General features: G+C 45.6%; 3 protein-coding genes across 8 annotated transcripts in view; 1 reads left to right on the top strand and 2 right to left on the bottom strand.

The window, feature by feature from the left end:
• Nucleotides 1-5,282, bottom strand: part of ncoa2 (nuclear receptor coactivator 2) — a 78,234-nt gene extending 72,952 nt beyond the window's left edge. For 3 of the 5 annotated variants that reach the window (XM_030348341.1, XM_030348344.1, XM_030348342.1), the window contains exon 1: nt 5,072-5,282. The gene's annotated coding sequence lies outside the window, so the exon portion shown is untranslated. The remainder of the gene's footprint in view (nt 1-5,071) is intronic. The other 2 variants (XM_030348345.1, XM_030348343.1) reach the window with 1 other exon arrangement.
• A 1,087-nt stretch (nt 5,283-6,369) lies between these two features.
• tram1 (translocation associated membrane protein 1) lies at nt 6,370-13,276 on the bottom strand. Its single transcript, XM_030348360.1, has 11 exons — nt 12,985-13,276; nt 12,115-12,178; nt 11,000-11,121; nt 10,769-10,885; nt 10,622-10,680; nt 9,919-10,003; nt 9,380-9,450; nt 8,979-9,083; nt 8,245-8,388; nt 7,769-7,920; nt 6,370-7,520 (listed from the first exon to the last, which is right to left on the bottom strand). The coding sequence occupies exons 1-11, from the start codon at nt 13,105-13,107 to the stop codon at nt 7,450-7,452; spliced, it is 1,113 nt and encodes a 370-aa protein (XP_030204220.1). The 5' UTR covers nt 13,108-13,276; the 3' UTR covers nt 6,370-7,449.
• Nucleotides 13,277-13,471: 195 nt separating this feature from the next.
• xkr9 (XK, Kell blood group complex subunit-related family, member 9) lies at nt 13,472-17,386 on the top strand. 2 transcript variants are annotated; one of them, XM_030348355.1, is made up of 4 exons: nt 13,472-14,150; nt 14,735-15,244; nt 15,523-15,737; nt 16,181-17,386. In XM_030348355.1, exons 2-4 carry the CDS (start codon nt 14,940-14,942, stop codon nt 16,858-16,860), a joined length of 1,200 nt encoding a protein of 399 aa, XP_030204215.1. In that variant the 5' UTR covers nt 13,472-14,150; nt 14,735-14,939; the 3' UTR covers nt 16,861-17,386. The 2 variants fall into 2 exon arrangements, with proteins under 2 accessions (XP_030204215.1, XP_030204214.1); XM_030348354.1 differs by having other exon boundaries at nt 13,472-15,244.
• Nucleotides 17,387-22,283: the final 4,897 nt, after the last annotated feature.

Raw genomic sequence — 22,283 nt, 5'->3', positions numbered from 1 at the left:
AAGACCTGATCCCTGCTCCATTCGGGAGTGAATCCAGAGCTGCTTGGAAGGCGCTCTCTCTGCTCTTTCACCATGTTGTTCACACTACTGACAAAGCTCGGGATTGTTTTTGGACGGTGTGAACTGCCAAATGAAAGTGAAACTAAACTTTTTTTTCCCTCCAAATCAAAACAGGCCACTTTCATGCATAGAATAATCCAGATCCATATCCGATGCTCAGTAATTTGTCTGAGAATCAGAAATCGTTTGATGAAATTTTACACCATTGCACATAGGAAGACGTTTGCATTGATAAGGCATTTTTTAAAACGTCAAAGACTTTAAGGATTGCTACTGAACCATTATTTGTATTGTTGGTTTAAGGCAAAGAGAGGTTTACAATAGCTAAATGTAAATAAACAACTTCTTATTGTACGACCCAAGGAAACTGTCCGGGTGATGGTAAGATACCCCACCACCAATATGAAATTATACCCTTCACAAAAGCAAAACACACGTTTTATTGTCTTTCTTCACCGTGCACATTACAAGTCATCACTAGAAACACATGCCATTAAATACATTTTAAATGACTATACCTTTGCACATCAGGTGTATCTTTCAGAGTTTTTACAAAGCCAGAAAACGGGAAATAGTAAAAGGGATTTTAAAAAGTTCGAAAAACCCCACCAGCAGATAATGCAGGCCCAACACAGCTGTGAAAGCAGCGTCCGACCCCTGACCGCAGCAGCCTTCACACTACAAGTTAACCGCCTCCAGGGCACCTTCTTAGCGACCGAACGCAGGACGCCACGATATCTCCTGGCCTCTGCAAATCAATAAAAGCACTTTACTGCGGCCGCCCTATGTCGACGGAGGAGCCCAGCTCATTGGATTGCCTCGAGGCCTCCCCAGCACCACCACTGAAGCCCTCGTCCATTTAGGGCACAAGTTACCCATTGAGGATCCTACTAAGGGTGTTGGCAGCAGGAAGGCTCAGAGACCACAACATCCTCCAAACAAAGAAATCACGGCTGTGCAGTAGAGCCATTAAAAAAACGCTTAAACACAGGCTGTCAAGGAGTAGTCTTATCCAAGCAGAGGTATTGGCATCGTTTTTTTTTTTTATTATTGTTTGCGATCTCATCCATTCACGGGCGCTCTACTCAGGCGATTAATATATCCTGTTTCGAGCCTTCCTGATCTCTAAACTGGGACCCCAAGTGTGTGCCAGGCACGTCTGTGCGCTCCGAACGCGTGTTCACCACCGCAGGTTACACATAAAACATAAAAGAGAGCCCCACTTCAGATCAAGTTGATAGACTGGTGATTCTAGCAAACAACATTAAGAAATTAATTTCTGGCAGATGGGCTATAGCCCTAACTCCTGCCTCCTGTTTAAGTTGTCACGGCATTGTTTGTGCTGTGCAGTTACGATTCCGTCTTATTTTGTGATATGCATAGTGGTGCTTGATATTGATTAAGTTGATAACCTGTTTCTAACAAAGATTTATTTTCAGACAGGGTATGGCCTAAGTCCTACTTCTGCCACCTCTTTTCACGCAATCAATTAACGATTGAATCTCCGTTACGGTGTTGTTTTTTGGGGGGGGGCTCATAGTACTGAACATGCGTTCACCACCTCCCCCTCCCCCTCTGCCTTCCGACGGCTCTCTCCCCGTCTGCCCCTCTCTCTCTCCTTAGTCGTGAAAAACCCAACCATTACCCCACAGATCATCCTCCCGCCCACCCAGGACCTGTCACGCCGCTGTTTCCATGGCGACACCAACGCAGGAGGCAGCAGGGTGAGATGCCCAGTGAAACAAGGCTAACACACATGCAGACATGTACAAACACGCGAGGTGGGGGGGTGCGGGGTAAGCACATCCGTGCGTCATGTCAGGGCTCGGCAGCGGGCTACGGAGGAGCGCGGCGGACAGATGGCTCAATGGCCGTCTGCCTCACGTCTCAGGGGGGGGCTTCACCCCCACCCAGGTCTGGCCGTCTCCACTCTAAAATCATAGAAAGTCAGAGAAATATATAAACAAATAAATTAAAAAGAACAGTTGGTGGGAGGTTGTTTAGTCAGCTGCGTGGACCGCCTTCCACCTCTCTGTTCAAAGTACAGCGTTCCTCTAGCGACTAAGGCTGTCAGCAATGCAGACCCCCCCCCCCCCCCCCCCCCCCCCAGCGCTTTGGTGCGTGGTGGTAGGTTATCGTCGCTATGGTCGTCCAGAGTCTTCTCTAACCCATATGCACCGACAACGGGATGCTACTAGGGACACCCACCATCGGTGCATCGACAGCTCCCTGTGAGAGCCTGGCTATGGGGAGGGTGGGGGGGTGCTCAGGGGATATGCGAGTGGTCTGGAAGGGACAGGGACGCTGTGAACCATCATAGCTCCAAATGTTGAACCGGAGGAGAAACCAGAGGCTAGTTCTACAGGACATTCAGATAGTATTCAGAGAATACTGTGCCTAGCCCAACCGTAAAGAGGAAACTGGACACACAACCAAGAGAGCCAAGGGTTCAAAGGTTAAATGATTACAGTATCACTTAAAGTGATGCAACGCACAGAGGCTATCACAGGGCAAAGACCAGTTCAATGAGAGTCAAAGTTTTACCAACTCGCAGGGCAAGGATTTTCTCATTCCTTTTTCGTCTTTTTAGAAAAGCAGGGCAAGTAAAAATTGGTTGCATGAGGAGCGCGGGGGGGGGGGGGGGGGGGGGGGGGTGTTGATAAAACAATAAAGTTGGGAACTAGCAAAAAGGAGTAAGTGACAAAACAAGCTAAACAAAGTGGGGTGGGAGTGTGTAAGGCAGAGAAATTATTTTGCCATGATGTGATGAGCAGGACTTCACATTGTCACACTGGCCGTGTTGCTATAGCATGCATGCAGGAACGCACGCATTACGCCAAGTTTGTGTGAGAAAAAAAGCCCAGCCTGCTACCTTAATATAAACATCACATACTTACATATACGCTCACATAAATTCAAAAGCTGTCATCATTCCACCACTCACTCACTTTCCCAGTTCAACAGCCAATGATGATGAATAATAAAAATCACACTTCATTACCATGCAACAGCTGCTTCTCCCAATCCATGGTTTGGGCCAGTAACAACATTGATCACATGCAGAGAACGATGACAATCTTTATCTGTTTATGCATCATAAAAGCAATGCTAAACAAATAACAGATCAGCATATTAAAAAAGTGATTGGCATGTCAATACACAGGGTTCTATAGACTCGCCCTATTTACTATGGCACTTGCCTAAGATGACTGGTGTTACATAAAACGTCTTCTCCTTCTGGGCTTAAACATCACGCAATAAAATAATAGTTAAATTAGTATAGAGCAAATAGAGATTAACCATCAAGTCTTCTTTCAAAAGGCATTCCCATTAACTAGGCTGGACATCTCCTAAACAAGGAAATGCGCATGTGCTGCGCTCAAATAAATAGTTTTGCAATTTCGACATCTGACAACTTTCTGCTTAATGAAATAAGACAAGCCACACTCCAGCACAGTTTCCATTAATCCAAGGCTTTACCCCTATTCTGCCATTGGGATTTTAGCGTCTTGTGATTAACAGGGAACTAAATCTTAGGAATGTATTGATGGAAGGGGGGGGGGGAGAGGAGAAGAAATAAAACAACAGTTGCGGCTAGAACGGTAGCCACTAGCCGACCAACATTTCCTGTTGGGACCGGTAACTGGGATGGGACCAGAGCACCAGCACCGCGTCAGGTGGGCAGAGTGATGCAACAGAGACTGCTCCACTGGTTCCACAGGCTGCATTCCTCCAGCATTACACGCGGAAGCGTTGACAATCATTGCAATGGCCCAAGCTGTCTGCAGCCTGTATAGTCCTGGAGCAGCGGAGCCTTTAGAGGCAGTGAAATGCACTCAGGACGTGTACTACAATGAGACGCAGTAGTTTAACTCTGCAGCTCCATTTCCCGATTACTCAAGATGCCATTAGCGACTTTCTTGAGGAGAACGACGAATCGATACAACCTCCTCCACCAACCCCCTCCCCCCTCATCCCTCACACACACGTTTATTTACTGCTTAATATATGCAAATCTAGATTGACTTTATCTGATCACGTTTGCCTCGATTTGCATAGGATCTAAACGACCCATGAGCAACGTTTATTAAGATGATTTGTTCCCGATAGGTAAAAGTATGAGCACACCATAAAACCAGTAAAACTCATGAACCGTTCGTAAAAACAATTCCGCTTATCGTGCATAATCATTTACTAATCTTTATTACCACACATTTTAAAGGAATCATTCTCTCAAATGCATCTTTAAAACGTAGGTTAAAAAAAACGGTTTGCTTTTATTCGACGGCAAAGTGTAGACTGCACACACAAAAAAATCCACACATTAACGTGTGAAATTGCTGAGCAAAAAACAGCATTGAGCCAGGGTCAAAACAAACGGTGTAACCTTAATCCCTCAAGTCAGAAGGGGCCACAACTCAATACGATGTTCAGATGACATGCATGAGCAGGAACCGCCGAAAACGAAACGTCTTAAACATGGCTCGGGCTAAGAGCCGAACGAAAACCCAATAACACACATGGTGCTGAAGTCCTGCCCGTTCCGGGAGAGACGGAGGGAGACGGCTCCCCGAACACAGCCAGCCGCTACGGAGCGTAGCTTAGCATGCTAACTAACGCTATCCCCGCTGTACTGGCCAACTTCGTCCGCTTTCTGTCTGCTAATGCTATGTCACTCGCTCACTCAGCACAAAACTCAACATTTAGAGCAAGGTGCGTGGTTTAACCCACTTCGGGTTCTTTCCCGACGCATGCATGGCAACACGTACAGAGGTGTGAAACAATGCACAAATAACGACATTACTACCAGTTGGCTTGCAGAGCCGCTAACTAGCCGAGGAGTTTGATAAACACCGCTGACAGGCGGCGAGCTGAGCTAGCGGCTAGCAGGCTAACTCCGGAGCGCAGCCACACACAGCCGAGATTGAAGACCTCGCATTAGGTCACTGATTTTATAACAAAACACCACCTTCCGTCTCCCCCCCCGAGCGTCCCCATGCGTGGTACTCACGATTTAAAACTTTTGGTAGTATCCTCGCCGTTAAATCCCGTTAATCAGAAGCAGCTCTGACCTTCGCGGTAGTGAAACAACATTTCTGCTCGCTAACTGTGCCGCCATGTTCCTCCTGTTCTCCGCTGACTGTTTATCATCCTCCCCCACACACCACATCACGGGGCACAAGCACCAACTACCTCAACCTCACGACGAGCAGCCGTCAAATGACACCCGATTCCTGCAAGCAATTGCATGGGGATCCGTCCAATGACGTTTGTTATAACATGAATCGCGATTATCGATTTGCAGGTTTGATCCATGGGACCGCTTTGAATGTGGATGAACGTTTTGTCTTTGATGTCGGTGACATCCGATTTGAAGATAAACTGGTTTTGCACCTAATGTGGATGCGTGTCGAAAACTATGATCTGAAACCGGTAATCGACATTAAATGCTGTTTGACTTTATTGCTCAGTAGATTTTCTATGAATATGGCAAATAGTGCAGTTTCGATCAAATGTTCAAACATAGTAGTAAAGCCTATAATGAGAGCATAGCTGAAATCGTTGGTTTTTCCACCTCGATTACTTTTTGACCATTTCAAAACATATGCTCAAAAAGGTTGCTTTAAATTTTGTCAACTGTCAGACTCAGGCTGACGTGTAGCTGTAGGCCTATCATTCACATTAAAACTGGTCCCACAGCACCACGCGCAGGCTGACACTAAATCAACACGGCCAATAACCAAACCAATTCGATAGATTACTGGTTATGGTGTGATACATTTGTTGGGTCCTCTTATACATTTATTTACCTTATATACCTTTCCCCACAAGGACAATTAGATTGAACAGTAGGCCTATGCAAAGGCCTCCAGAAGAGCAAAGAATGAAATCTAAAATGCAATTTTATATATATCTTTTTAAATGTGTGATTATCAATACTAAGATTCCTAAATATATCACTGCTTTCTGGAACTCGGCTCTGTGCAAATCGGTCTTATAGCAGTGAAGTGTAAGGCAAAGATAACAGGTATATAAAAAAAAGGCTGCAGTCACATGCTTCTGTTGGTGCATATGGTGTATTGGTAGAATGCCGACATTGCTAGTTCGTATCTTAAAATAAGTTACTTTTCGGTGGACATTTTCAAGGTCACCAATGATACGACAGAATAAACAACAGCAATCCTTTCTCTGAATACTACATGATTAGACCCTACAACCATGGTCCATTTAATCTTAGAATAGACCACTATTTCTGTTTTAAATATCTAGCACAAAAGAGATTCATTTTCATTCTGTTGTGACTCGAAGGAAAGTAGAGCAAGGGGGAGCATTTATTGGTTTACACAATTCAAACAAAACTAGAACATTCAACATGGCGTCAATTAAAGTCATTCCTGGGTGAATCCAACAACATTTGGGGACCGCAGTGGGGGAGGGTCGAGCCGGCACCCACTCACTTCAACGGGGTCTCGGTATCAACGGGGTCTCGGTATCACCAGGACACAAACGCCACAAGATTGTTCTCCCATTCTTTACATGATTCTGTTTTGCTAATCTATTCACAATGTTTATGGAACAAAAACCAGAGGCATAGCAAAACGTTCAGAACATGAGAGTGGGCCGGGACCCTGCGGCAGTCCATACAAAATATAATATTTCCTTGTTACTTTGAATACCTTTTCAGCCGGTTATGTTCCGGAGTTGTGATGTTATAAAATGCCTTTGTGCAACCTTTTGTTATGATTGAGGAAACGGTGGGGTGAAACAAATCGCATTTAAAGTATGCGAATAAATGTCTCATGGGTCGAAATGAAATGGTCCTAAGCAAAAATCCACACAAAAAATGATAAATAACCAAAGCAAAGTAAGCGATTAAAAAGAAAAAGAAAATCCTAATCTGCAATATACAGTCTAACTTTGGAAGAAACACAGTGAGGTCATAAGTCCTGAAGTCCTAAAGAGAAGAAACATAACTTCTGGTACCAGTCGGTTGGCATCAATTAGGCACTTTTATTATTTTTTTAAATAAAATATCTTTTGAATATTTATATTTATTTATTTTTTACTTGTTATGGCACAGCAGAGCATGGCTGCTTACGTAAAGGCGTGCTGGACAACTGGTGGCAAGCAAAACAGAAGAAAGAATAATTGAATCAAATTAAATCATGGTTCTCCCTGCTGCCCAACTGGTCCAGTTAGTCAGGGGAGAAGGGGTGAGGACGATGCATAATGCACTGAAGGGGAGAGGGTGGTCCACTGGGCGTGGCCAGGGAGGTGCATGGAGAGAGGGTGAGGGAGGGGTGGTGACAGAGCGAGGGTTCTTTGAAGGGGGGGGGGGGGGGGGGGGGTGGGGTGAGGCCAGATATAGAAAAGGTTCATGTGTGTATTTTACGACGACTTCTCTTTCTTTACTCTTGGCGAGTCGGCCCCGTTAGAAGTCACTCCATTGACCCCGTTAGCTAGAAGAAAGGGAAATAATAGAAACATCAGTGAGCTTCAAGACAATAGCAGACCAGGCTAATTAACCATTTAATATTCAGCCAATACGTCAGCATTTGGCTGAAACTATACTGCTATTATAGTAGTATAGTGTTAGGTATCACTATCTACTACTATAGAAGTACTATTAAGGGTTACTCATCTCCCTGCAGTATGCCTGCAGTGGGGGTCTAAACCAAAGCCTTTAGGTAGAACCCCCCCCTCTTACTCTTCTCTTTCTTTGATTTGCTCTTGGCGGGGGCCTGTTTCTTCTTCAGGGTCAGGGTCTGCCGCTGCTCCCTCCACCGGCGCAGCTGGAAGTTGATGAACTTCCACATCATGAAGGCCTGGCTGAGGCAGATGGCGGCCAGCACAGTGATTCTACCGACACGCAGGAGACACAAGGAGTGTCATCAGCTTTGAGAGTAGTGCATGTTCACCCGACACCAAGAACAAGATCTGTACATCCACTTCAATAGTGACAAACGCAAAGAGACTGTGGCAGGCCATCAAGAGCTGCAGTCGGTGTATTTAGTGGCATCTAGAAGAGCGATTGTAACCAAATTAATAACCAAAGGTTATTAATAACCAAATAACCAAATGACAACATTCATTCAAGAATAGTCAAAAACTACACACACACACACACACAGAGCCACACATACATGCTCATACACACCAAGACACATGCACGCACGCACACACCTAACAAGGAGCACGTTGAAGTTTCCAGCGGCCATGTCGAAGCCTTGTTGCTCAGAGGTGGCGAGTCCAAAGCCAACGGTGAGGACAGAGAGGGACAGGGTCAGCAGCCGGCCCAGGACGAACAGAACGGCCCACACAGTGAACCTGGAGCAGGAATAGAGGGACAGGGTCAGCAGAGCCCCAGGACGAACAGAACGGCCCACACAGTGAACCTGGAGCAGGAATAGAGGGACAGGGTCAGCAGAGCCCCAGGACCAACACAACGGCCCACACAGTGAACCTGGAGCAGGAATAGAGGGACAGGGTCAGCAGAGCCCCAGGACCAACACAACGGCCCACACAGTGAACCTGGAGCAGGAATAGAGGGACAGGGTCAGCAGAGCCCCAGGACCAACACAACGGCCCACACAGTGAACCTGGAGCAGTATCGGGAGGACTAGTCATGGACAACCATAGACCAACATGCTGCAGCTCCCCTCAGCGCAGGAGAGCTTCTGTTCACACAACATCTCTAGTTATGATTAGTAATTTAATGCTTTTATCGAAAGCGCGTTCATAATTATTGATGCATTTCATTAAGGTTAAGCAGGTAGGGCTGAGACATCTTGGGCAAGGATGGTAGACGGTCCTGAGTGGGGCTCCAACCCAGGACCTTTGGTCTGGGGGTCGAACCCCCCAACCCAGAGCCTCCTCCTGCCCTTTGAGGGGTGTTTGGGGTGCAGGAAGCCACTCACCCGGTCTGCCGGCTCTCGTTGCTGAAGTACACGAGGCGCGAGATGTGGAAGACCAGCTCCACAAAGTAGTGCAGCACCAGGAGAACCAAGCCCAGGCGGTTCATGCTGAAAAACAGAGCTTGGAAAATAACACCCGACAACAGAGCTCCCCGGTAACAGTTGCCCGGGTAACCAGATTTGGGTTCCTTATCAACTAGTTTGTGAAGTTTCAATTTCAGCCACAAAACGGATCCTGTTCTGAATATTGTATAACAAGGACTATTATTCTGATGATTATAGGTATGCAGTTGGTAATGTGCAGTAACACCCCATATTAAATATAGAGTACGATTGCATAGGTCTTATATCATTCATGAAACACAAAGGTCTTTCCAGTGGACCCATACTGTCGCTGGTCTTACTTGAGGACGTAGGCTCCGGCGATGTGGACGAGGTACAGAGAGATGTAGACCAGCTGCCGGGGAATATCCTCCTGAGCAGGAAACATCATCATAATAATGAGGACTGCACATGGAAACTCTGCTCCAAATATACAACTCCAACAATGCTAACCCCAAGAGGGCTGCAGTAGATAGGCCTGAGTGTCCATAGTTTAGAGTCAGAGACTGAAGCTCAGTGAAAACAACCATCAAGTAGAGCCTCCTCTGACAATAAGCATTTGGCTCTAGTGGGCAAATACATATTTAGCCAACGTGTATTCATTCATTCATCTTAAATGGGACACACTTATCTCTGACCACTGCTGTTGGTGAGCAATACATGATACGTACTGCCTAATGGAATATGGAGAAATGAGACGAACCGCCTACACGTTTACACAAGGGAAGTTCATAAGTGCTGTTTGTTTACAAGTCACAGAGGCCGCGGCGGTCTTGATACAGTTCGGCAGCACAAACACACACACAAAGACACACACTAATACACACACACACATACTAACCTTCTTTGTTTTCTGGAAGTACAACTCAGGCAGGGCGTGGAGCCAGTAGCCCAACTGACAGATGTAGAAGAATTTCATCTGGAATCTAAACAACAAAGACATGTTTATGTTTGTATTGTGCTTAACAGAGTCTTGCTCAATATATAATATAAAGTCTAACAAACGCGTTCACCGTTCTGGTTAAACATGCAATCAAGTGTCGGCACCATATTGAGAGTACAACACCAGCGCACCACCCCGACTTCTGCTTTGTACTTTTTATAGTTGCTACTACTGCTCATCGCCCTGTCGGCCCTCGAGGGACACGGCAGCACAACGGAGAAAGGAACGAGGGTTTCCGTTTAGTCGCCTGTTCCTCGCATGACCAAACCTACAGCAGATGGCCGTCTGTGCATCAGCTCACGATTGTAGATTTAGAAATAGGAAATAATCCTGTATTCATACAAACTAATACGGTATATTCATCGGTTCCAAATGTGCTTACAAAAATTAGAGAAAACCTGTGACAGAATAAACTATATTCAGCTGTGTTTGCACATGTACCTTATCTAATCCCATGGATATAGGTCCACAGTACACCAGTAGAAGTCAAGTGATAGCAACTTGATAAAACCCACAATGGTGGCATGCATGCATGTATGTATGTATGTATGTATGTATGTATGTATGTATGTATGTATGCATGCATGCATACAATACTTACGGCATCAGTAAATGCGGATAACCCTCCCACAGGTTGACTGGGTTGGAGAGAAAGTGTTCCTGAAGAAGAAGAGGAGAGGGTGAGTTGGACGTGATGCAGACCTGATGGCACAAGCTCAGAGACGGGAAGGAGGGAGGGGGTACACACGTTGAGCAGGATGCTAGTGCCCCAGCCGAACGAGAACAGGTAGAAGACACCGAGTTGGCCGGACTCGTTGAACTTGCTGTGCTTGGTCTTTGAGAAGTGCATCTTCCGGTTGATTTTCTAGAGGGCAGAAACAGACCCGATTAGTAAAAGGTGATTAGAAACAGGTGTGTGGGTATTGCTTGTTCATGTGTGTGCGAATATATTTGTGCGTGTGCGTGTGTGTGAACTCACATCCAGCACATACTCCTGGATGATGGCATGCAAGATGATGGCGACCAGCATGTAGAAGAAGACTGTTGCCAGGTCTTTGATGCCGTGATGGAAGTGGTTGACAGCCGTTTCCTCTGGGCCTTCTGAAACCCCCGACAACACAAACACACACATGACTGGAGGAACTCCTGGCTTGGATTCAAATACCACTAATGCAGGTCCTCAAATGCTTGTACAGTGTGGTTAAATACACTTCATAAATTCAGTAGTATATTGTTTAACTTCATTTATACGTGTGTAATGTTTCAGTGGTTGGGTGATTGGCTTGATTTCATTTGGAAACTATAATGTGGGCATCATTGATAGAAGTAGCAATTCAAACGGTCAGGGTACATTTTGAAAGTTTGATTCATCATAAATGACAAACCGTTTGCCCGTGAGGCACTAATGTACGCGTCTTATGAATATCGAATGCTTCGCACACCGAGGTGCCGACATAACAAGCAATCACAAAAGAGGTTTTAGCAAAATGATTGGCCCCATTTGCACCTTACATTTCGGGATTCATAATTGAAAGCATCTGAAATAATTCACTACGGTCTCCGAGCAGAGTGGAACGCACTGCTCTTCAATTAGACCACTGCTTCCCATAACAACAGGCAGATAAAGGCAGAGCCAGCAACAAATAATTAGGCCAATCGTCTGAGTGCATTTCTGTTAGCACAAAAACTGCCGTAAGGTTGTGTGCATAAAAGATTAATTTATTTAACACTTAAGACTTAAAATATGTGGGCTGTCAATCAGTGACAAAAGTAAATGTCCTGTATCAGCACTTCACCTGGAGGCGGTGGGGAGAGCTTAATTTCAAACCCTAGCCTAAATTCACCTGACGAACAATTCCACCAAAGGACTTTATAAATCAGACAGGATATTTTTAGACACCAAAAAAAGAAAAAGGAAAACAGCGCTGAGATGAGTATCTCTGAGGTCACAAGCATTAGTCTCGAATAAAAAAATGAATAACAATGTGTTACACACAGCAAAATAATTATTCTAAAAATAAATACTCTATAAGTAGCCTATATGCACACGTATATGTTTCATTTTTTTCATGACAATATTTTATTTTATCTTACCATTTGACGAGATGGTTACATTGTACTGCACCGTTATGAATAACACTGCGGCCTTTGAAGTGACCTGTGAAGAAAAGAAGAACTCTTTATTTCCATTGCATTCAAAGCAAGCACAATCCGCCAGAAAACTTCAACTCCCATGATGCGTGTAAAACTCGAGGAAGAGTGGCGCTGGTTCTCAGTGTGGATGAAATAGACATATTTTGAGCGGCTAATAAAACAAATTAATCGACTGCTGGCGTCTCATAGCGAGAATTAACGTCAGCGTCCGTCAGGCGTTAGGTTATATCTTTAACGTTGTACAACTTTGCCGTAAACTTTCGGCGGAGCCTCGACCGAGGGAGCTCTGTACGATGACAGCCATCTCAATCGTTGTGCGATTGCCACGTAACCCATCTACGCATAAAACTTAACGTGTTGCTCAACATTGATGCAGACGCTAAAGCATTTCAGCCAATTCCACAATATGTCGGTTTTCAGCTTCATTCAAGTAACTTTTCCCCATGAAATATTGTAGGCCCATTCTACAGATATTCCAAATATGGATATTCTTTAAAACGAGGACGCAGCCAGATGAGAAGGGGGAGACCAGATGTCAGAAGGAGTTGTCGAAATATACACTGTATTAAGTACTAGAAGTAGGACACAACCGGGATCATCACAGTGGTGGATGTATAGTGCAACGAACCCAGGCATAATTCTAACGATATAAGTGAAGTTGGTGAAAACAATTGCAATAGCAGCCATGCCAATGTCTACGTTCAGGTGGCGATCGTTCGTCATCCACTGCGTGATTCTCTGCACACTTTGGCTCTCCCAAGGCAAGCTTTTTCATACGACAATTGTAATTTAAATACAAAAAGGACCTACCTCAAACATCAGTCCGAGAAGGAACACCATAGCAACACAGGAAACAATATCTGCATGGTTCTGTATAACAAACTCATGGCTCAGCACCGGCGGATTCTTGGTGTTTTTTTTCTTGATCCCCATTTTCTCCAAGATTTCAGGCCAACTTTCCCGGGCGACACCGAACGCGAAAACGTGGACGTATTCGTGTCTTTTGTCCAACAATGTCCAAAGCTCAGCTCGGGTTCTACAACCACAGTCCAGACAGCAATTGAATGGCGTGTCACTCTTCTTCTTGTGGGCGGGTCCAGCTGAGTACGCGCTGCGCTTTGTCGACAGTGTTGCCAGATTTGGCTAGATATCCCGCCCAATCTGGCAACACATGCTTAAGCGCGCTGCAGCTAGTGTTGCCAGATTTGGCGGGACATCTGACCCAATCTGGCAACACTTTTTGTTGAACGAGACGTTTTACGCACGGGGCGAAAAGCCCTATCGAGTTGTCTATCGCCCCCTGTATGTGTGGAGTAATGAATCTAAAGCGAAACCATTCCAGGGGTGAAAGCGATGTCAAGCAGTAGTAGTCTATATACATATTTTTTTAAATATGATCTAAAAACAATAAAACAGGTATGGAGCCACTTATTAACATTCTTGGATGTGATTATATTGTATTCATTCTTTCCATTCAAAATAACACTGTGACAGGCCTACCTAATTGTAAGGATTCCAATTTGGATGTATGACAGCTATACAGCAAGACGGCATAGGTGATAGGTCTAGGGTTAATTATGTACCTTTCTGGCCACCCCTTTCAGTCATGTGTGCAAATTAAGCGTGAAGAAGAAAAAAAACAGCGAAAGGTGACCTGAATAAGCGACTGCATGTATGACTGCCGACAAACCCACCCACAAACACACCCACAAACACACGCACGCACACACACACACACACACACACACACACACACACACACACACACACACACACACACACACACACACACACACACACACACACACACACACACACACACACACACACACACACACACACACACACACACTGTACATTAGACCTGTCATGTCACCTAGTTTCTGTTTGCTCGACGCGTTGAATCCGGGGCGGAGCTGTTCACTTGAATTTCATGAATTGAAAGGAATTTATACCATTTCTCTGAGAAGGCTGTGGTAAGTATGACGGTCTGTCTTTTCCCTCTCAAAGCTCACATTTCATTTTGTGTTTTATTTACATGATTACAAGTGTTATGATATTATTCTTATTTTTCATTCTGGGGCCAAAAGTTGAGATTACTATTCTTATGGGTGCTTGTGACAATTGCTTCTGCCTCAGTTAAACTTAATGATTTACTTTGTGTTTAGATCTGTGACATTTCATTTTTACGATTTTCACAAATTAAATTGAATGAATGAATGAAAGAAATGTCGCCTGCTACTGCAATTACCAAATCTCCCAACATATTGCACAACAATACAGCAAAAACTGTATTAATAGTTACTGTAGTATTATGTGTGGTTTTGTGTGTCGAGGGTGTGATGACTCTGCATTCTCTGGTTACATAAGAGCGGTACGGAGGCTAATCATGTCATTGATTAGTGTTTCTATTACACAGCAGAGCAGACGTTGAACGACAGAGAAACAAACAGGCTAATAAAACGCATCCGCTTGACGCTATCACTTAAAGTCTCCATATTGACTTATTGGTACGTCAGTCACCACATCAGATAAGATTGCTCATTTTGTTTTTTAACAGGTGGGCCAGAATGGCATGTGATCACAACCTGAATGACCTGAACCTCAAAAACACACAAACAACCAACTTTTATAAAATATATGTAAATAATATGAGCACTAACTATGAGGACGGATTCTGATCCAAAGAGCCAGTGGCCGTATCTCACCACCCCGAGCAACACTCCCACCCCAGCTTGAGCGTTCATAACCAGGGTGAAATCCAGATGCTCCCCGCTGAGAACAGGTACTCCAAGCTGCGATGGTTCTGGACCATCGCCTCGCTGCTCTTTTACATCGCAGACATCGGGTCGGACGTCGGACTGGTGCTCAAATACGTCCGGGAACGACATTTCCTCTGGGCGGGGCTGACGGGGGCGTTTGTGTTAGTGGGGCTCGCAGTGACACAGGTGTTCAGCTACGCTTGGTACAAAGACGACATGAAGAACCCGGAGGGGAAACCAATCCTGTCGACGCTGTCCTGCATGCGCCTTGTGTCACTCCACGTGCTCGGCATGGGAATCCTCACCAGGTAAGGCCTAGGTTACAAACAACAAAAGGCCTTGGTGTTACGGGAGATCCCTGCCACAATTGTCTTGTTTGGCGACCATGATGGCAAATAATATGCAGCTGGTGGCTTTCACCTTGCTGAGCTGGCGTTGGCATTAGGCAGGGTGCAGAATCCCTCCTGCAGCCTGGGGAACTGGATCGACCGCTTTGGAGACATTCCGAGGGTATGACACAAGGCATCACGGTCCTGATTTCATCTGTCTTCTGTGTGTTGTGTGTGTACCTGTGTGTGTGTTGAAGGTACGTCCAGCTGCTGAAAGCTGGGCACAGGGAGCTGTGGGCTGTGTCCTCTGCCCCCTCCCCGGAGGAGGAGAGGGGGGCGCACCACCGGCTCTTCTGTCTGGCCACCGACCTGAGCATGCTCAAGCTGTTTGAGGCCTTCCTGGAGAGCGTGCCCCAGCTGCTCCTGCAGATCTTCCTCATCCTCCGCCACGGCGAGTGTTCCCACGTGCAGTGTAAGTGCAGTCGTGTGTCTGTGTGTGTTGGTGTGTGTGTGTGTGTGTGTTGGTGTGTGTGTGTGTGTGTTGGTGTGTGTGTGTGTGTGTGTGTTGTCCTGTGTATTAGAGTATATGAAAAAGACGGACGGTAAAGGAAGAAAAGACAGCAAGAAAGAATGAAGGGAAAAAATAAAGAATCCCATACACAAACAAATATTTTATGCAAAATACAAATCTATAAATGTCACTAAATGGGGGGCACATTGTTGTACCGGCTAGGGGGTTCGCCCCCCAGCTGAAAGGTACTGGGTTCGATCCCCTTCCCTGATCCTTGAGCCACTCCTTGGGGACTCATCCCTATGAACCCCCTGAGTCTCCTTCCAGGTCGCGCCAGGTGACCCAATCCAGAGTCGATGTCGAGAGACGCACACTGACTGCCGCGTGTCGCCCCCGCCCTCCAGACGTGTGCATGGCCTTCTCCTGCCTCAACGCGGCCTGGGCCCTGGTGGACTACCGCCGCTGCCTGCGCCGCTCGCTGCCCGCCGCCCAGGAGATGCCGGCGGGCCTCCCCACCGCCGTCTACCTGCTCTACAAGCTCCTCACCCTGGCCTCCCGCCTGCTGGCCTTCTCCCTGCTGCTCTGCCTCAGCCCCTACGCCCTGGGGGGGCTGGCCGCCCTCTGGCTGCTGGGCACCCTGTGGGCGTACCGGCTGCAGACCTCCTTCTGCACTCGGCGGACCACCGAGTGGGTGTACCGCGCCGCCGTGGGGGCCGTCCTCACCTTCACCTTCTTCAACGTCAAGGGCCAGGCCACCCGGACCCCCATGACCCTCTACTACCTGCTCCACGCCGCCGTGAACGCCGCCGCGCCGCTGCTCTTCGCCCTGCTGTGGAAGCCTCCGTTGTCGTTGCCGGGGACGACGGCGGCCCCTCCCCTTGCTCCGACGGCGACGGAGCTGTGGTACTTCTGGGCGGTGGTGGGGGCCATCGCCGTGGGGACGGGGGCGGGGCTGCTGTGTCTGGCGGTGTACTACGCCCGCATGCACCCCCCGGGGAAGAGGCGGGAGGCGGACGAGGTGGACGGGCCGGGGGGGGGGGCCCCACCGGGGGGGGTCAGGATGAGGAAGTTCCTCCAGCTGTGATCCAGACGCCCAGAGACTCTACACCGGGCCGGGCCGACGTCACCGGCTGCACCCCGCCTGCACCCCGCCCCGGTCCGGAGTCCACAGTCCGCCGTCCACGAGTCATAGTCTCCTCTAATCTGCCAACTCCTCCTCCTCCGCCAACTTGACGGTCCCGGGAGGACGCCGCCGGTCCCGGGACCGTCGAGAAACTCTGACGGAGACGCTGGAGAAGACATCGATCGCCTCTCCTAGAATAGAGAATAGTGTTCTCACTTTCTGTCTTCTTGTTCCTCTTGTTGACTTTTAATACTGGACTTTTGTATTCGTATTCTTTGTTTGTTCAGATTATATTAAAAGTATTTTTTATTTATTATTATTTCAATGTAACTTATGATCATCCTCTTGTCTTGATTTAGACAAACTGTGGATGGTTTCGCAGGGGCGTTGCTAGACCTAGAGTTTTACTGGGGCACAGGCCCCCAACTGCCAACTTTTTTTTTTTTACGTGTGCACAATATGAAATAGATGGATACAGAAGGTTATGTATGAGCTTCAAAATCATTGTCACTGTCATACTGTAGGCTATATTAAAGCACTGGTAAAGGTAAAGACGCAAAGATGGATTCATGAGTACCGTACAATTATATTTATTTAAACACATACACATCTCAAAGATTTACAAATAAGGTAACTGACAAATAAACAAAAAGTCTCTTTATGACCTTCACCTCTTTATCAGGAGAAGTCTACACATCTATATTTATTTAGAAGCTGTGTGGAAACAGCATAATTTTGTCAGAACGACATGTACTAAAAAGGCAAGAAACAAGGTTTAAAACTAATAGAATTTCTGACTTAAGGTGAGGTGGCTCATTGCCACCAATCAACCTGGAAAATGTTATAGAACCATCAAAGCTCTTAAATTAAACTAAATAAGGCCATACACTACTGCATAGAGCCTTTTTAAATGATAATTTTTTCACTATTGAGCTGTATCGCCGCGCCTTCATGGTGGCAAAGCGGTCAATAACGTGGCTTTGACTCACTTTGCATAGTTGCTCCTTTTCAATGGACAAAAGAGAAAGTTGGTGAAGCCTTCCTTGCCCCATGGTGGACCTAAGCCAGGTGTGGAGCCTTCTCGACACACTGAAAGATCGCTCACAACTACAACTGTTTACAGGAATTGTGAGTGCAATGATCTGAATTATCTGTGTCAGTGTTGGGAACATTGTTGGATCCAGTATGTTAAAAACACCCTGTATATCCATAATTTCCTTTTTTGTGTTAAGAGGTTAAGGAAGTTTTTGTCCACTAAAACTTCAAGTTTTGAATACAGACAATTTTTCATTCATTATTCATTTTCCGCGTGTGTGCGTGCACGCATGGTGTGTGTGTGTGTGTGTGTGTGTGTGTGTGTGTGTGTGTGTGTGCTATAAAACTACAGGCTACAGACGCTCAGTATTGAAAAACTGGTGCTAATTATATGGGCAACATTCTTTAACAGCAATCAAGTTGTCATTGTTTGTGTCAAACAAGTTGTGAATTTGTTGTAACGTTAAAAAAGGAGATGACTTAGGCCCCGTTCACACGAAGCCGATTTCATGGCGAAACCGCAAAGGTCTTGTACGGTTCGGCCTTCCGTACACACGAAGCCGGCGAATCCGCTGACCGAAACCGCAAACTTCTGAAACCACCCTCGGAGGTGGTTTCAAATCTACCCGGTTTCGTTTTGGATTCGTGTGTACGCCTGAAACCGACTGAAACCGCAAACCATGACGTCATCGCCCCACCCCTCGACCTTCTAGCCAATGGCTCTTAAGCCCGCGGAGTCTCAGAAATCACATGCGAGCATGCGCATAAGGGCAGCCTTTATGCGCATGCTCGCCTCTTCTTCTTATTTCATTTCTTCTGGATTTCTGTACCAGAAGAGGCGCCCCTTATGGGCCTGGAATGTGTACTACAGCGTTTCTACAGATCTACCCGGTTTCGCTTGGCTTCGTCTTTACGGAGATACTTTGAAACCGGATAGATCGAAACCGTAACGGTTTCGCCCGTTTCGGCTTCGTGTGAACGGGGCCCGCAAAGGTCTTGTACGGTTCGGCCTTCCGTACACACGAAGCCGGCGAATACGCTGACCGAAACCGCAAACTTCTGAAACCACCCTCGGAGGTGGTTTCAAATCTACCCGGTTTCGTTTTGGATTCGGGTGTACGCCTGAAACCGACTGAAACCGCAAACCATGACGTCATCGCCCCACCCTTCGACCTCCTAGCCAATGGCTCTTAAGGCCGCGGAGTCTCAGAAATCACATGCGAGCAGGGGCGGATCTACTGGGGTGGCATAGGGTGGCAACTGCCACCCTAAAAAAAGCCTTGCCACCCCAGCTGCCACCCCAGTTGGCAGTGCCAAATTCATTTTTTTTATTTTTTTTTTGCTTTTACAAGTCATTTACGAAAGCGAGTTTCAAATGTCCGACTGCAAGTGAATGCAACCAGGAAATATTGCCCCATCCCGCCTGCCCCCCACCCCCCCTCCCCGAGACTCCCGCCGGCACTGATTTTGATTACAAGGAAGGCGCGAGAGTCCTCCAAACGAACGAAGCAAGCGGCGCGGCAGAGAGACTACATTCTTGAGGTAATACTGATCAACCGTCTATCTATGAAGAAATTATAATAATTAGAAAAGAGCAGGGCTGTGTATTACAGAAACATCATAGTTAAAGACTTAAGTTAAGATTGGAATGCCTTATAGCTGCATAGCAGGCGCGTGCCGTCCATATGGGCAGGTGGGGCGGCGAACAACCTGCAAAAGCATTCTCCCAAAAAAATAGTTCCTCAGTAAATCATTGCTCCAAGTTTATTTTTAATAATGTGATTGTCACATTAACTATCTATAGTTTCTGTAGGCTTTCCGACTATTTTTGTTCTGTTGATATAAAATTGATGGTGGCGATTCTAGTTGAGTTTAAAGTGTCATGCAATGTGGGGCGGCGGAGCTCAACGAACGCGTCCCTCCGTATGTTTCTCGCATAACCCTGCAGGCTGCAATAAGAATTGCAATCCGCGCTAAAGACGCGCTAACAAACACAAACCCTTCTACACTCAGCTGGTTTTCCTGACCGTTAACTTCATGTGCCTCCTTTTTTATCAACAGTCATTCGATTTGATTATATTAAACTTTGTCATTGAACCAAGTAACAGGTACTTGGACAACAAAATGCAAGTCATCTTCTGTAAATTATTTACAAATGGCCATCTCTAATCTACTTGGTTGCACACCTATCTGAACTTTTATAAACCAATATAAGTCATCAATAATTAATAATAAAACAAGCTTCACATCAAGAGCAAAAAAAATAATATGGTAAACCCAAAGGGTCTTGAAAATACTTAGAAATTAAAGATATAAAAAAAGAAAGACAGGGAAATCTTTGATAGCACTTCCCCTGAATTCCCATTTGGCTCTTCCAAGCATGCAGGTAATACACTCTACTTTGGGAGTTATTCTATGTCACCGCGCTTTGAGGGTGGCATTGTATGTAAATTATCGGAATCAGGGAATAAAGTGATATTTGCACTCGAGTTGGACTGATGATTGACATCTGATAGGAATATCTCATGGACAAATACCAACTTATTGTTAACTAAAGTACATATTGCAGCTCTCTTTGCATATATTTTTAGCCCCATGCCCCTGCTGGTGTAATGGTGCAGGTGTTTGTTGTAAGGCAGGTTGATTTTGTAATTATTCAGTAATCATTTATTAAATTTTGTCTGAAACCTTTTATGTTTAAATGTAAGGCTTTACTCATCCCACAATAAATTAAATATAATGTTATTGAGTCAAAATATCTAAATGTGGGGGCTTTCCAAGTAAATATTGATTGATATGGCTTTAATTAAATCGGCATACTGTATATACTTCTGCCATAGGGTGCCACCCCTCAAAATCTCCTGTCCCACTCTTGCCACCCCATGAATATTTTTCTAGATCCGCCCCTGCATGCGAGCATGCGCATAAGGGCAGGCTTTATGCGCATGCTCGCCTCTTCTTCTTATTTCATTTCTTCTGGATTTCTGTACCAGAAGAGGCGCCCCTTATGGGCCTGGAATGTGTACTACAGCGTTTCTACAGATCTACCCGGTTTCGCTTGGCTTCGTCTTTACGGAGATACGTCGAAACCGGATAGATCGAAACCGTAACGGTTTCGCCCGTTTCGGCTTCGTGTGAACGGGGCCTTACTCTGGGCTGTTTCCAGCTCCCGTGGTTTCCAACGAAACATGATCAACAAAAAAACAAGGAATTGAAAGCTACTTACAATATGCCTAGGTTACATTAATTTCCCCTGATGGCAGCAATGTTCCACTTTCAGCTGGAATTCACGGTACATCAAAACCACACGTCTTCTTTAGATTTCAATTCCCTTTATTTATTCACACAGTTCATCAGCGGCATTTATTCAGAATCAGAGCCCAAATTAAAGCTGCATTTAGGGCGACTATCACTACCCAGCAGAAAAATAGATGCACTATAAATGGTTTTGTATAGCAGTCACGAACATGAGCATAATTGTGGAAATGCTGGTGTTAGAAAACAAAGTTGACGGGAATTAAAGTGCTGCACATCGACTGTACAAATGTAGATTATTCATCACAAGAATTTTAATTCAGAAATCGAATAGGCTAATTAACTCTGAATTGTGAGATAAAATTCAGCATTCTGATAATAAAGTCAGAATACTTGGATAAAATCCGAATTCCAATTATTAAATCCAGCATTAAAGGTTCATTTAAGAAGGTTCTCCCCAGTCATTTGTCGCCTGGTCGCAGTGTCGATTTTTTTTTTTTAAAGTAGTTCACTAGTCATAGCGTGCAAATAAATTGCAGTGCCAGAATTCTGAGAATTTTGTCAGCATTCAGATTTCTCAGTATTCTCTTATGCTGCAAATTAAAGCGCTACTACTAGCAAACTAGTTTCAGCGTGACTGGAGAGAACTTCCTTAAATTAACCTTTAATGCTAGATTTGCATCAACGCTATTGTGTGAATTAGTATGGTTCTCTTTCATGGAAGCCGGAAGTGGGAGATTCCTTATTTTTTTTACCATTATTGTTTTAGTAACAAATTTCTCCTACAGGGGATTGATAAAGTTCTATCTAGACTATTGAACAGAAAGAAACACTTGGTCATACTTTACACACTTTACCACTGAAACATTCAGAAGAGTCACGTGGACAAATCCGTAAATAACTGATTTTTTTCATTGGTTGTTGCGTTAAATCTTACCCAGATACAGTAGGGGTATTTTCTGATTGGCTTTTATGTAGCCCCTTTCGTTTTTTGATTGGCTGGTAAGAGGCAGGCTCGACTGAAGACTCCAGAGGCAGCAGGAGAGAGAAGCCCCTGACTGCAGACCGCAGACGGAGCCCACATGGAGGGGGCG

The sequence above is a fragment of the Gadus morhua genome, chromosome 23 (assembly GCF_902167405.1).
Source record: "Gadus morhua chromosome 23, gadMor3.0, whole genome shotgun sequence".
Taxonomy (NCBI): Eukaryota; Metazoa; Chordata; class Actinopteri; order Gadiformes; family Gadidae; genus Gadus; species Gadus morhua.
The sequence above is the reverse complement of the archived record's forward strand: the minus strand, read 5'-3'. Positions and strand labels throughout refer to the sequence as shown.